Here is a 15,035-nt window from a genome sequence, read left to right on the forward strand (position 1 = left end):
GTTTGGAGTTCCGTATTTTTTTCTATAACTTACGCATAACAAAAATGAGAACATAACCAAAGTAATCCCGGGCAAGAGACATAAGTTAATATGTACATTGTGATTCGCGGACAGCAACGTATCAGAACCTGAACAATCTGGTCATCATGAAGCCAAGATGAGATTTAGCTGTAGTCGGGGTTAAAATGGGTGATAATATAATGTGGTAAGTACAGTTAGTACTCAGGGTTCGACATTAATGGTGGCCCGATGGCCAGTAAGTTTTTGGGCCCAAAAGCGCATTTTTGGTTTCTCAAGAAAGACTTATCAGCCCGGCTGGAGGAGGTTGTTGTAAAGATGCAAGAAAAAAAAACATTTGGAACACACTTGACTCATTAATGGCCCATTAATCAGATTTAGCCTCATGTCGCTAGTGTCAGCTAGTCCGCTCGCCATTCATTCCAGTGGCAGGATGACCACAGAATGACGAAACAAAGTAAAGCTTTATAGTCAGACTATTCTCATCAGAGGCGGGAGCCACTCGAAGCATGATAAGAAATGACGTTGGATTTAATAAGTCTGTGGAAACGTTATTGTTGCAGGCATTCAGTGCCAAAAAATAAATAACCATATACTTGACTTTTTACTATTTAACAAATGAGTCAAAATATATCAACTTCAATTCGACATTCATAGAAAAAGCGCAGTCTTGATTTTTCTTTAGAAAATTAAAGGGTTTGAAGTGTGCCTTGTATTCCCCCTCCATACAAACAGTATATGATGCATATACAGGGCCAGAACTGCGTCAGACCGGGCCATCGCCACTCAAAAAAAGGCTTCATGTCGGACCCCGGTACTACAAAAGAAGTGTCGATGGATGAGTAGTAGTTGGTAGTAGTAGGCAACATCAGGGAAAGAGAGTTGGCAAGAGAGTGCAAGAGAGCCGCAAGCTGCGGCCAATAAAACAGCAGGATTTTCAAAATCAAAGGCACCGAGTAAGGAAAAAGGGAACAAGAATCCCCAAACAGAAAGGGGATCATCATTGAGTCAAAAGTTTAAGTCTCGTGATCCAACTGACCAGTAGCGAACGTTCGGCCGTTGTGCGCTTGGACACCGCAGCTACGGAGGATTTCTTGACATCCTCCTGGTAGGGGATGGTGGCGCTGTTGTGGAGGTCGGCGTTGGAGTAGTAGCGGCTGCCTCGGATGTGGTCAACTCTGACTAGCCGATGTTCCCCGGTCGGGAGGTAGGTGGGCGGAGACGCTGACGCCACTTCCTCGGCTATGGTGGGGATCCTCTCATTGCTCAGGTATCTGAACAGGAGGTCGTCACCTTGGCAGAATGACACGTTACTTGATATTTGCTGTGCGCTAGTGAAAAATATCAATAGCCACTTTTGTATTTAGTGGTACAGTTCATTGCCGCTTGCCACAGTACCATTTGAACCCATAAATCAGGGGTGTAAAACTCATATTTTTCGTGGGCCAAATAATAATAAATGTATGAGCACCTCATATTATATAAAGTAAAAGCTACAAAACAAACTGACAAATAACTCGTTTTCAAATCAGATGAGTAAAAACTGGTCAAATAATCAAAAAATATATATTATTAAAAGTGAAGACAATTTGCAATTCTAGTAATGATGCACAATTTGTCTTTGCGGGCCACATAAAATGATGTGGGAGGCCGTATCTGGCCCCCGGGCCTTGAGTTTGACATCGTGCCATAAATCATTGCATAAAGGCAAAATGAACAGTGTTGCTAGTAGCAGAGACGACTTAACACACAAGAAAATAAAGCAGCTGTGTGAGAGTAAAAGCTTCTCATAAGTTGGAATATTGAAATAAGAATGCTGTTAATACCTTTCCTGTTCTGTGTCCATGGCTTAGCAAAGGGATCAACAATTGCAACACAAGTATCCACAGGCATGGAGATAGGCCGAGGCTTACCTAGAACACATGAGAGGATCACAGTTTTATGAGCTACTGTATTATTTGTGAATGCAAATGTGTCCCAACCGTCATCGAGCTAAGGCGCCCCAGTTCACATCAGCGATATCTCATGGTACACCACCAAACTGTCACAAAAAGTATGAATACTGAAATCATGATAAGCTACTCTCAATTTACAATACTCAGAAAAATTGTGCAAAACCTGGACAATTATATTAATTGATAATTATACTTCCTTAAACAGCCATGATGATGTCATCACACACTCATCAGCTTCATGGAGTATATAAAATATGCATAGACTAAAAATGTACAAACCACGAGAAGGCTTGCGCTCCCTCATTCTGGGCTGAATCCCATTGGCGTCATAATCTGCGATGGTGCAGCGTTTCCTACTCTCCTGATCCAGGAAGGAGTTGGGCGACTCTGAGCCGTTTGCCCTTTTACTGAAACTAGAAAAGGCGTCGGTTCTTCCCTCTCTGCAAACACAAGTACAAATAGTGCAGGACTATTTTTAACAGCACAAAACTAAAGCATGATTTGTATATGGGCAAAGATGTGATTGTTTAAAAAAAAAATCTGTCCCTCTATTATCAAAATAAATGTGGAACACATCATCTCCCTGGGGGAGGAAGATAAGAGTCATTGCATCAGGATGGTGTTGGGTTTGTGGGAGAAGAGTGGGTTGGACAAAAGCAGAATATTCTGTGGGAAGCAACTTTTTCTGAAGAAGACTACTCAGAACTAACTTGCATCTTGTTAAATCAAATCATGATGAGAACTTTCACCTTGGCGTGTATGGCATTTGAGGGGGAGGCGGGATGTAAAAATCAAGGATCGCCGGTTTCTCCTTTTTGGTTGATCCATTAGCTGAGCTGCCGGGGGGCTGGGTGCGGATCAAACAGGAAATGTTCTGGAAAAAGACAAAAATAGTCCAAAAAAAGCCACCGTAGACGTCAACATGGCGCCTTCAATTGTATTTCTGATTAGACCTTAGTCAAATAATTGATAATGTTTGATGACGCAAAATGGAAGACACTGACAACCAATAAGACATCAGACATACAATAAATTTCCATGTGGCTCCACGACAGACTGCAAAACATTCATTCAAGCCTAAAACCATACATGTCTCTGCTTTTCTTGTCGGAGTCAAACATAAACTGAGATGACCAATGCCGATATCCCCGACGACTTGATAAAACAAAATGCTACGGGCATGTTAACAGTGAGAACTTTGTGATGAAAGCCTTTTTGTGCAAAACACGCTTATCTCATTCTCTGACTAAACGAAACTGCGAAATCCGAGAAAGCACCTTGTCACTCAACGTTTGGGAATTTGTGTGAGCTTTCTTGTGTTGTTTTATTTTGATGGGAACATCGCAGCCATTGTTTTTAATTAACCAGATACAATCTGAACAGACTCCCACACTCGAGCATGGCTGCTTTATCTCCTGCCCTTTATGGCGGAAAACTGGAGCATTGAACTCTTCCGAGAGGCTCCTTCAGACTTGTCTGGGCTTGTTGCTTTGGACTCCTGACTGTAAAAAGCTTATAATTGATAGATAATGACTAGACATGCGTAGGAGGAAGTGCGTTTGTAGCCTACCTGAGGTACAGGAGGCTTCCAGCGCATATTCTTGAGAGGAGTGGGGTTAAAACCCGTTGTTCCTGTGGGTCGCTTCTTTAAGAGGAGGAACACACCTTTGGGATCCTCCCTTAGTTTCATTACCAGGTTTTTCAGCTGCCAACCGACCTGGATTACAGAAACATACGCCGTCTGATTAAAATTTTAAGGATAATATGAAATAATGCCGTCCTAAATTCTGTAAAATCAAATAATAATCTCACCACTGTCTGTTGATTGACTTGAATCACTTCATCACCAGCATGGATCTTCCTGGTCAGGTCAGCAGGGGACTGAAGAATAAATAATATAATATAATATAATATAATATAATATAATATAATATAATATAATATAATATAATATAATATAATATAATATAATATAATATAATATAATATAAAATAAAATAATATACGTGACGTATTTTTTTCTCCTGCTGCTCAGAAGTATCGGCCAATAAAATAGTTCAGATCATGTCCGATGTTTCTGTCGATATAATGTTATTTGAACCTTTAACCAATCACATTCAGTTGAAACAAATCGTGAGAAAACACACAACAAACAGGAGTGTTGTCGATGATTCAGATCGTGATTCACAACAAGGGCCTCAGGCAGACTGATCCAGTGATACTGGCACATTAGTCACTGCCTGAATGTGTCATTGTCATTCAACGTGGGACTTTTTCATGGGGGGGTGTTTATGGTTGTGCAAAAACTAATTGCCATAAGCAGGAAGAGTTAGAAACTCAAAAGAGTTGAATGCTTTTAATACTAGTGGTGGGAGATGGAAACGCAGGGGAGCTGGAGAGAGAAAGTGTGACTTGTGTTTACACCTACATGTTCCGTGGTTCCGGTGATGACGTGTAAGCCATCGTATGTCGACTTAATATACATTCCCTAGGAGGAAACAGAAAAATATTGTGCTTTGTATTTTGATGAATAAAATTGGGACATTCTGTATACCAGGATCAGATGAACGCATCCTTACCAGTCCTTCACCCGGTTTGATATTGGCCAGCTGGACTTCCTCCAAGCAGGCAGACTGGCTCATCAGGGGGTCAGAGGTGGTTCTTACAGTCTGATCACAGATGTTGTTCAAAATTTTTGACTGGAAAAGAAAGAAATGACATCTGATGATCTTGATGTGCAAAGCCGCAGGAGCTGTGTGAAGAAGCGTTTCGGACACGGTGATGTCCCACTTTGGGGAGTTCTGTTTTAAACGAAGAGGTGAATAAATCCCCTTTTATCCTCTAATGTGCTGATTTATCAGCAAGCCACCATGAAAGCTGCTTTTGACTCTGTGTATGCCTCCCAAAAAAATCCCAAATCAAATCCACGTTTAATCTGAGAATTTCACTGCATAAGTATACTCGGAAAATTCAAAATAATCTCGTGCATGTTGTTGTTGAGTTTTTCCCCATTTGACAGTGAAGAGATTGCATGCGTTTAGTGTCTTCATTCAGTATTTTTAAACAACGTGCAAATCTCAACTATATTTTGGACGCTTTGCTCGTGTGAAAGAGCGACAATAAAATACAGGAAGCCTCGAGAACCAAAAGAGTGTCTCCAAAAGGAAGCATTTAATTGATTGATGGCCTGGTGGCAAGAGGCGCCCCCGCCACTGGCAACCCGTCATTATCCATGCAGAACAATGAACAGAGTGCTGAGATACCACACAACGTCAACATAACAAGACAGTTTTAATTCAAACAATTCCTTTAAGTAAAACGTCTTCCTTCCTTTAATTATATGAAATTAGAAGAGAAAGAAAGATACATCCAGGATACTTACTACTTCCAGGATTTTTTCTTCCATCTCATAAACACAGCAGTCCTGTTAGACATACGAAAAACAACAACAGATTAGGATCTTGAGCAGTAAACGACAAGCTAGAAGGAGAAGCAGTCATAACAAGAGCTGGTCAAAAAATATAATCAGCTTTCCATGTATAGAACGGAGGAAAATGGAGAGCTCCCAAACATAAACAGCAACCCGTACATCAAAATTACACCCCTGCCGAAATTGACGGGAGCTATAATTACATAACTCCATGAGTGGTTCACTATTACTGGCACTCTGACGCATTTGGGAACAATGTGCAGGTAACATGAGGGGGGGGATCACCTCGAGAAAATCTTCAACCAATACTCTCGCCCACAGGTGTCAAACTCAAGGCCCGGGGGCCAGATACGGCCCGCCACATCATTTTATGTGGCCCGCGAAGACAAATTGTGCATCAAAATCGTGTCATTACTAGAATTGTAAATTGTCTTCACTTTTAATAATATCTTTTTTTTTTTTTAATATTTGACCAGTTTTTACTCGTCTGATTTGAAAATGAGTTAATTGTCAGTTTGTTTTGTAGCTTTTACTGTATATAATATGAGGTGCTCATACATTTATTTGGGTTGACAGTCATAATGGCCCTCTGAAAGAAGCTATGACTACAATGCGGCCCGCGAAAAAAAAGTTTGACACCCCTGTTCTAGCCTTTGGCTCACCAAGAGTAGCTGTGATTGTCATTTTAGAGAGATATTTTGCTAGGTCAGCTTGGAGGTGGCACGAGAGCGTGCTTTCACTCCAGCTGGACTGCACACAGCTGAGGCAACAGCCTCCCCGGACAACTGTGTCAGCCCTGGTGGTGAAAAGGGACTGTGTTGAGGGGGTAGGGGGTCCACCCTCCTGTGGGGTGAAGAGTGGGGGCAGCTTGTTTACAAAACTGGAAAAGGCTACCACAAAGGAGGCCATACATCAAAACACAGGTGGAATGCTTCAGTCTAAACTGGACAACAAATAATCCATGTTAACCCGAATTGATCTTTGCAAAATAAAATAGAGAAAAATGATGAATAATTGATATGGTGAAAATAATAGAGCAAAATCATTCTTTTAAAATGTCCTCATGAACACCAGATTTATGCCCCTGTAGACAGAACCTGGATCGTAACTTGTAGTCAATAAATGAAAAATGACAATCCCGTGAGTGTGGTGATCCCTTGCGGTTTTGGACTTGACCTCCATAGTCAGAGTGGATCAGATGACTGTGTCTACAGACTTCTGGGTCTTTGATCTGTCACCAGAACAGATTTGTACGGTTGAGCAATGATGCGGATACAAAGTGGTGGGATGCTGTGGTAACATGGGACTTAACACCAGTTCTAAATAACATTTAAGTCATATTGTGTCAATTGAATTTTCCACGGTATTTTTCTATTCAAACTTTCAGATGCCAGACGCTTGATCAAAAACTTAATAAAACAAAAATGTTGTCTTTCTATGATTCCATATCCAGTAGAAATGGAATGTTCTACGGTAAAAGAAATGTGAACAATAAAAAAATGGTATTCAAAGCAGAATGGCCTCGATTGTCCCTCCAATCAGCAAAACACCATGTGCTTAATATATCAGGAATACTATAGCCAAAATGAAGTTTCCCAGTTTTTTTTCCCATAATTGTCATGATTCGGGGTTCTTGTCACATCTATGACACTGCAATCAAAGTGCTCCAGTGAGTTCTCAGAAGCCATTCTCAAAAATAAAAGAATGATTGAATGAAGTGAGGGTCAAACTGTTAAGAGGAGGAAATGACAGCTCAAGTTAAGAATATTCAAGTTGGGTTTTTTTTGTACAATTTAAAATGCTTCATGTTCAAATGGGATTCTTTTTGTTGTGATGTGGTCTCAATAAATGCACCTTTGGCACACTTTCAAAAAAAAATAAAAAACAAGTGTGGCCCCTTACAATTTGTATTTGCCGTGCTTACACCATAATCTCTGCAATTCACATGGCAGTGTGGGAATTGTACACCCCCCACTTCTCTACTAGATGACCATGACGACGCAGCAACAGTAAATCAGCAGAGGTGCCGAAATACCCAACACTAGCTGGGAAATGTGCACCGTGGGAAAGGAATTTATTTTGATACGATAAGCCTCTTAAAAAACGACACCTAAAGTCTCAGCGTCCATTTTCAAATGCACCTTGACGCTATACCTTCATACAGGCAGACATATCGACTAGGCTTAAGAGACGCGGTCTATGTGTCTGGTTATGAACATGTTAAAAAAATCCAACAAATCCTCAAAGGACACAAAGTGGGTCTCCACAAAAAAAAAAAAAGTTTCCAATCATCTGTTCAGACTCTGGGCGGTGGGCTTCTGTCTTGCCTGCCAGACCACATTTCCCATAAGGCTCCTCTGCTTCACTTGATCCTGCATGTCTGTACCCTCGGGCTGGAAGGTGCTGAGTGTTTTCCACTATTGTGTACATGTCGCTTTCTCAGCGGCTGGCTATGCACGTGCTGTTGTGCTGACAAGTGTGCAAACCTGTTGAACGGTGGTGGTGAGCTCCAGGCAAAGCTGAATGATCTTGTTCTTGGTGGCTGTGAAGTCACTGATCCCTGTGAGAGGCGTCCTGTCCGCGGACAAACAAAAGGGCAGAAAAATATGTAGATTTAAAAAGTAGCAATGATATACTGCATTTTGGTATATGATGCACATTGTACAATATGTGGGTGACTGGCCACACAAAAACTTCAACTGAAATTTAATTTAAATGTGTTCCTTCCTTAGAACATGTGGACAAATTTGCAGGGACACAATTGCACCCACAGGAAATGAAAATGAAAAAAAAATACCAGATGGAGTCCCCACCACCACACACACACTCACTCTGGGAACATGGGCTGTTAGATTTGGGAGTTCGTGGGACTTTTTGTAAAGTCAAAGGTCACCTATGTTGGTTGATGCTGATGGGGGCGGTCATAAGGCTCTGTGCTTATCCGACCATGCCTTTTATTTTTTTTCTGTGCAGCTCACTGGAGGTTATCAATTCCTCCATTTTACTTCAGGTGGCATATTATGAGAATTTACTTTTAGATTGCTTGTACTTAAAAAAATGGGGTTTGTGGTGACCTTGCAACACCATCGGGATTGAAATAAAAAAACTCGTGATGTGCCTGTTTCTATACATTGCAATTAGCACTTTACTTAATAACGAGGAATGTAATTCTTGGGCTATTTTGAGGTCACCTGGGAACTCGTTTAAATCGTGATTTTACAAAAACAAAAAGGATGCGACCTTTAACCTGTTGCACGATAAATTCCAATGAGCCCATCTTTCATCAGAGGCATGGTATGAAAGCGCTTACCGGTCAAGCCAAGCCAGGAGACTCTTTGCAGCACCAATGAGCTCCACCACACACGTGAGAAAGTCATTGGGTGGCTTGCGTGAAGCACTGCCGTCATACACCGGGCTCTTTCTGCGATCAGATGTGGCCATGTGGAGACTGTTGGCGGCTGCTCTCATCCTCACCACTAGGGTCTTCAAGTTGTCAGTCTCCACCCCACAATTCTAAATCAGGGAACATATACACAATGTCAAACCAATAATTAATAGAAAGCTTATATTTTTACTCTAGAAATTCAAAAATTACTGTACTATTATTGAAAGAACACACATATGTAGCTTTTTAAAGCAAAGCTCCAGCTATATAGTCACTGCTATCCAAGTAAATATCATCTTGTGGGGTGTTGTAACATTGCCAGTGACTCTGCTGTTCAGACTGATGTGCCAGAAGGCTAAACATGCTCCGACAGAGAAACGCAGCACGTGTCAAGCCAATAAAGGAGATCTGCAAGTAGTTAGTGTCTGCTTTTATTCCACTCCCCCCCCCCTCCTAGAAACACCATTCTTTTCACTAATGTCAGTGTTCGAGGAATTACTGGGATAGTTTTGTTCGGGACATAATCACTGTGGAAAGCCTTGGTGCTGGATTAGCACTGAAATTATTTAGTAAATGTTTGGTCGTCAAACATTAGTGTCAGATGGAAGGATGTTAAAAAAATAAATACAAAATATATAAATAAAAAAAATATATATAGAGCATATATACACATAAAAATGGTTGGTACCCTTCTGTTAATCACTGGAAAATCCACAGTGGTCACGGAAATAACTTGAATTTGACAAAAGCAATACAAAATAAAATGTAATAAAAATAAGCAATGATCAGCCATTGCTTTTGAAATGAATCGGTGACGTTTATATGCTGTATTTTTTTGTGCATGGCCCATTTTGACATTCTTGTTGATCTTATATGTGGAGACTGTGGAAGTTGATGTTTATGTTGACCTAATGATGTGGGAGTTATCTAAACGAACTGAAATGAATGTTTCCTTCTTAGTGAGGGATAGCTATCACAACACAACACTTCCTGTCCGTTCCACAGGATTTAGCCAGACTGGACTAAAAACAGTGTGTTTTACACAAATAAGATAGAATATGGCATCTAACGAACACGTCCACTGATAATTAAAAATAAAAAACATTAAGAGGGCTTCTGTGGCTCATTGCAGGATTTTATTTCTGTTAATGTATGAGTTTGTCTAAGGGGGACTTTTATGCATCACTGGGATGAAGGAACAAGTAAACATCTTGGGAGTCGCAGCCACTGCAAAAGGCAACAAGGGCCACAGAAGTCCAGTAAAATTAAACAGACTGTTCTTTGTTTGTGCTTTGACAGCAGTGACCGGCCGATATCTTGTGGGGAAGAGCGCCACTGTTTCCTGAGACAGCTGTGGGGTAGCATGTTGGCCCATCCGTCATTCTGATTAAGGTTGCCGCCCGTAAGCAATGTTCTGCTCCATAGATAATGGTGACCAAATTGAACTCAACCGTAAGTCTGCAGGGGTCCACTGCATTACAGGAAACGTACAAAAAAGCATCAGAACACCTTGGAGGGAGGGTGCTCCAGATGTTGGTGGCCTTGTTGGACGCAATGACCTTGCCTCAATTTCAGCTAATTGAATCGGGGCCACATTTCCTCCCAACCAAAAGCCCTTTCTCAAAAACAAACCTCCAACGGCACACGACTTGAATGGGAAGGGAGAAAAATTCTGAACTAAATACCTGAACTTCACAGGAACATAGATTGGTCCATGAAAGCGAACCTGCGTGAGCACATCTAATAGAAAACAGAGCAGCTCTTAAATGATCAAAAAATAAGTTTTTCCATGTGTTCCAGCCAAAAGGACCCATCCATAATGTGAAATGTCTGAGACTAAATTGATTTTAAATCTAAAGAACTAGAAGACCCCTTGAACAGAAGTGATAAAGCTATGTTTCCTGGAAAAATGTTACAAGAGACGCAAGCCCGACATTAGAATGCAACGAGCAATTTTAAAAGGGCATAAAGGGAGAAACTGCCGACATAGCTCAAAACAAATGGACCACAATCTGAGACTTTTATGGGACAGGAAGTGATAAAATTCCAAATCAATTCCATCTGCTGAAAAAGTTACTTCCCCGCTCAGACCGTTTGTAGAGCTGCTTTGATGCTAACTAGCACCTAAGTGCTTACACACAAGGACGTGAAACATATTCGGTATACGAGGAGAAAGCAAACGAAGTGTGTTGGACAAATGGACCACTTGTGTTTCTTTTTTTTAACCATACACTTACCGATGAGTTCTACTCACCAAAGCACAGAGAAGATCAACAGCCTCCAACACCAGCTCCTGATGTCCAATTCTTGCCACACCGAGTTCTTCCAAATCTTGATGCGTGATCTTCAATAACTGCTCTCCACTGATTTTCTCCCTCTCAAAGTTGCTCACGTACTGCTGTAAGCTTTCATCCAAACCTGGACGCACATGAAAGACCATTATATTTATTTAGCTCCGATGGCAGCAAATATTATCAGAAGTATTTGCCACTTTAATTTGCATGTAAAATATTATTTGTCTGCAGCTGGTTTTGTGAGGGTGTGAGTGGAAAAACCATTTCGAGTAACAGGTGGGACAGATAACTTCAAAAGATAAACACACCACAAACAAAGAAACAGTTGCGACCGCTAAGTCAGTTAGGCTGGTTAAACAACGGGCGGCTATATTTGTGCAAGTGTACAATATGTCCGTGTGTTCATCTGTGTGTGTGTCCGTGTGTGTGTGTGCTGCAGAGTTTAATTAATACATTGAGTGCACACTAAACAACCACGCTAACAACCCTTGCATTAAGAAGTCCAAACGTCTATAAATAATTGTATATAAATGTTTGCTTCCGGTAGCCTAGCATGAGATATATACAATATGACAAGAAATGAAAACACACAAGATTACTTGTGTGCATGTTAGTAGAACACCATCTTTCTTCCAATGAAAGCGAGTACAGAGAGGGGGCAGCTGCAGATGCATGGCCCTGTGCCCTGTTTTTCAAAAAGACCCGTCAGCTGTGAGGCACCCTCAGTTACAAGTCCAACCTCACCACACACACACACACACATACACACACTGTGACACACAGATATATTCCTCAATACAAGGCAGGATTTGGTAGCCCAGCTTGAAATTCAAGTCACGAGGAACTTGACTTTTTTCTTTTCCTAAGAACATAAAACGTGGCAGCAGATCAGTGGGGCCTTATAAAATGTAGCTCGTGAATTTATGAGAGACAGGCCACTAGGTCCACCTTCTTCTCACCGAGACATTTTTCTAACGAGGCGCATCACATTTTATATCTCGTTAACAGTCAGTGTGGGTCAAATGTGGGTAGCGAAGAATGTTAAATGCTGAAATGTGATTAATTGTAAAATAAAATACTCAATAATTCATACGCCAGCAGTACAGACTCACTGACATAAAAGGACATTGAAAGAAAATCTGAAGTCAGGATTCTCACATACTTGTGTCGGGATAAGTGATTTTTATTTGAGCTTTCTGCTTGAACTAAAATGTGTCTATTTATTAAATAGTGAAAAATTATAACCAAGTACCGTATTTTCCGCACTATAAGGGGCACCTGATTATAAGGCGCATCTTTAATGAATGGCCCATTTTAAAACTTTGTCCATATATAAGGCACACCGGATTATAAAGCGCAAAGAATAAATAACTCAACGTTGCTCAAACGTTAATGCAATCACAATATAGTAACACTCGAAATAGTGAAAACAATAACAATATATCAATAACTCAACGCTGCTCAAACGTTAATATCACACAACACACAAAATAAACACATAAAGCTTACTTTAATAAGTTAGTCCTTATCCACGAATCCATATTGGTCCATATGTAAGGCGCACCGGATTATAAGGAACACTGTCGGCTTTTGAGAAAATTGGAGGTTTTTAGGTGCGCCTTATAGTGCGGAAAATACGGTAGATAAATTGCTAAACAAATTTGTTAGACTACTTTCCAGGCTCAGATTTATGCAACAGCTGCCCTTGTTTAACAACATTGGAAATGACAAACATCATGTTTGGTTCATGTTAATGCATATCATCATAAAATGTAAGGAAGTAAATTTCACTGGTTGGAGTCCATGTGTGATTAATTTCTCAGACGTCCAGTGAGCCAACTCAAATTTGAGTCTCAATTCAGTTTGAAATACTCATGACTTATGAAAACCCTAAAACTCTTAAAGCTCAGAGAACTTAAAAGTGCCTGCATTGAAGCAATGCATGATGCACTGTGACAGGTGGTCGAATAAATTGGTTTGTTATGGTCTGAGTCTGAGCTCAAGTCATCTCAGCTGAATCAAAGGAGAACCAATCGGGGCTTGTTAACCATTACTCTGCACACCCAGCCAAATCCGGTTAGGCTCACGAGATGTTTCTCATTCCTTGGCATGCAAATTCCTGAACGCCGCATTAAGGAAGTTTGGGTTTAACCTTTAAATGGCCAGCTGCAAGGAAAAACACTATGTCACACAAAACAAACCGGGAATAAGAAAATAAAGTCACGCAAAATGTAAACACTGAGCCAGCTACCAGGGAGCAAATGAAAACAAATCGTGGTTTAACAAGGTCAATGGGAATTATGTCACATTTCCGTCTTCTATCAGACAAAATGCCACAAGGAAAGTCAACAAACAATGAGACTTGTTAGGGGTCACATTGTGTTGCTTTTTTTAGTTAGTTCTCAGGCAGCGTCAAGAACCACGCCAAGAATCTGCATGAGATATTAAATTGACAAAAATGGTACCTGTACATTTGTCAGCCACATTCTGATTCAACTGGAGATACTAGTAAAGAAGATAATCTTGTATTGTCTTGAAGTGAGAGGAAGGGAATGCAATGTCTGTGTGAAAGCTTTTCAAAAGCTGTGCACGATGAAAGAGCTTTGACAGAGTTTTACGGCCTCTGTGAACCACTTGGCAAACGTCCTCGGACCAAAGCGAGAGGGTGTAACTCCACAGCGGAGACATAAACACACACCACCAATGTCAAATACAATCATCTTGATCTACAGCTGGGCCCGTATTTACAGCTTCTCAATGTTTGGTTCGATTGAAGGCCAACTGCAGTAAGTCATTAAATGTGTGGCGCTTATTAAGTTCAATTTAAAATGATTTTCTTTTGGGATTTGCTGTTATCATTTTACTGCTACTATTCTGTTTCCTTTTATAATGTTTTCTGTGTGTGACAACTTTCACTGGAGGTCTGCGAGAGAAGCGAATTTAATTCACAGCACTGGTTACTGTATGTCTACAAGAGGTTGTGTAATGTATATGTGTACTTTGCCCAGAGTGGCATAATTGTGGGTAGCTTAGAAAGCACTTGGCGCAGATAGTCCAGTCTGGACTCTGGAAGTGGGACTACAGGATACCCCAAGGGAGGCCGTCAAAACCCGCAGCAAACTTACTGGCTGTGTAAGCAAACGCTTCTGGTAACATAAACAGCAAAACCTGCCTCTTTGCCAATGTCTGTGCTATTCTTGTCAAAGTAGTTCCCATCAGCAAAATATTTTGTAGAATAATGATAGCGTGATGTCTTGTGTATGTCATTGATGTACCGTATTTTCCAGACTATAAGGCGCACTGGACTGTAAGTCGCACCTTCAATGAATGGCCCATTTAAAAATGTTGCCCTTATATAAGGTGCACCAGACTATAAGGCGCACCATTAATGCATCATGTCAGATTTTTAATCCAAATCAAATCATTCTCCATTTTATCTTTTTATTTCAACTTCAGATGCAATAAATTACTTTATAATCACAAAATAATGATCCATAGTATTTTTGATTCATGATTCATAGTCTTCAGCAGGCCACTTATGATTGATTTCATGACACAATGCTTCGGGCCAGTATAAATTTAGAAATTTGGTCCAGATATAAGGCGCACCGGACTATAAGGCGCACTGTCAGCTTTTGAGAAAATTCTAGGTTTTTAGATGCTCTTTATAGTCCGGAAAATACGGTACATGGTAAATAATTTGGGACCCAACATTGATCCTTGTGGAACCCCACAATCAAGGGAAGGTGGTTAGTGTTCCCCCATTTTCACAAATTGCTTTCTGCAAGTATTAATCTATTTTTGGTAATGTGTCGTGAGATTTTTCTACAGGCCTTGGGAAACGCGCACAGACAAAAGAATGAACAGCCTTTCACTTTCTATAGAAAAATGAGGTACTAAGCGGCTTCCAGCAGATCTCTCCCATCTTTCAACCACTCCCTTTGCTCCCACTG

The 15,035-nt window shown here is 40.7% G+C and overlaps 1 protein-coding gene across 4 annotated transcripts in view; it reads right to left on the bottom strand.

The window, feature by feature from the left end:
* LOC148385500 (connector enhancer of kinase suppressor of ras 3-like) overlaps window positions 1-15,035 on the bottom strand; it is a 34,094-nt gene that overhangs the window by 10,630 nt on the left and 8,429 nt on the right. For all 4 annotated transcript variants that reach the window (XM_088401386.1, XM_088401383.1, XM_088401382.1 and 1 more), the window contains exons 2-13: window positions 11,043-11,206; window positions 8,714-8,916; window positions 7,890-7,977; window positions 5,356-5,397; window positions 4,553-4,672; window positions 4,402-4,461; window positions 3,786-3,854; window positions 3,544-3,690; window positions 2,723-2,847; window positions 2,253-2,413; window positions 1,845-1,931; window positions 1,058-1,311 (exon numbers count right to left, since the gene is read on the bottom strand). In XM_088401386.1, coding sequence (XP_088257512.1) covers window positions 1,058-1,311; window positions 1,845-1,931; window positions 2,253-2,413; window positions 2,723-2,847; window positions 3,544-3,690; window positions 3,786-3,854; window positions 4,402-4,461; window positions 4,553-4,672; window positions 5,356-5,397; window positions 7,890-7,977; window positions 8,714-8,916; window positions 11,043-11,206 — 1,520 coding nt within the window. The remainder of the gene's footprint in view (window positions 1-1,057; window positions 1,312-1,844; window positions 1,932-2,252; window positions 2,414-2,722; window positions 2,848-3,543; window positions 3,691-3,785; window positions 3,855-4,401; window positions 4,462-4,552; window positions 4,673-5,355; window positions 5,398-7,889; window positions 7,978-8,713; window positions 8,917-11,042; window positions 11,207-15,035) is intronic.

Source organism: Syngnathus floridae, chromosome 16, assembly GCF_059516105.1.
Source record: "Syngnathus floridae isolate MCC-2025c chromosome 16, RoL_Sflo_1.0, whole genome shotgun sequence".
In the NCBI taxonomy this organism is placed as follows: Eukaryota; Metazoa; Chordata; class Actinopteri; order Syngnathiformes; family Syngnathidae; genus Syngnathus; species Syngnathus floridae.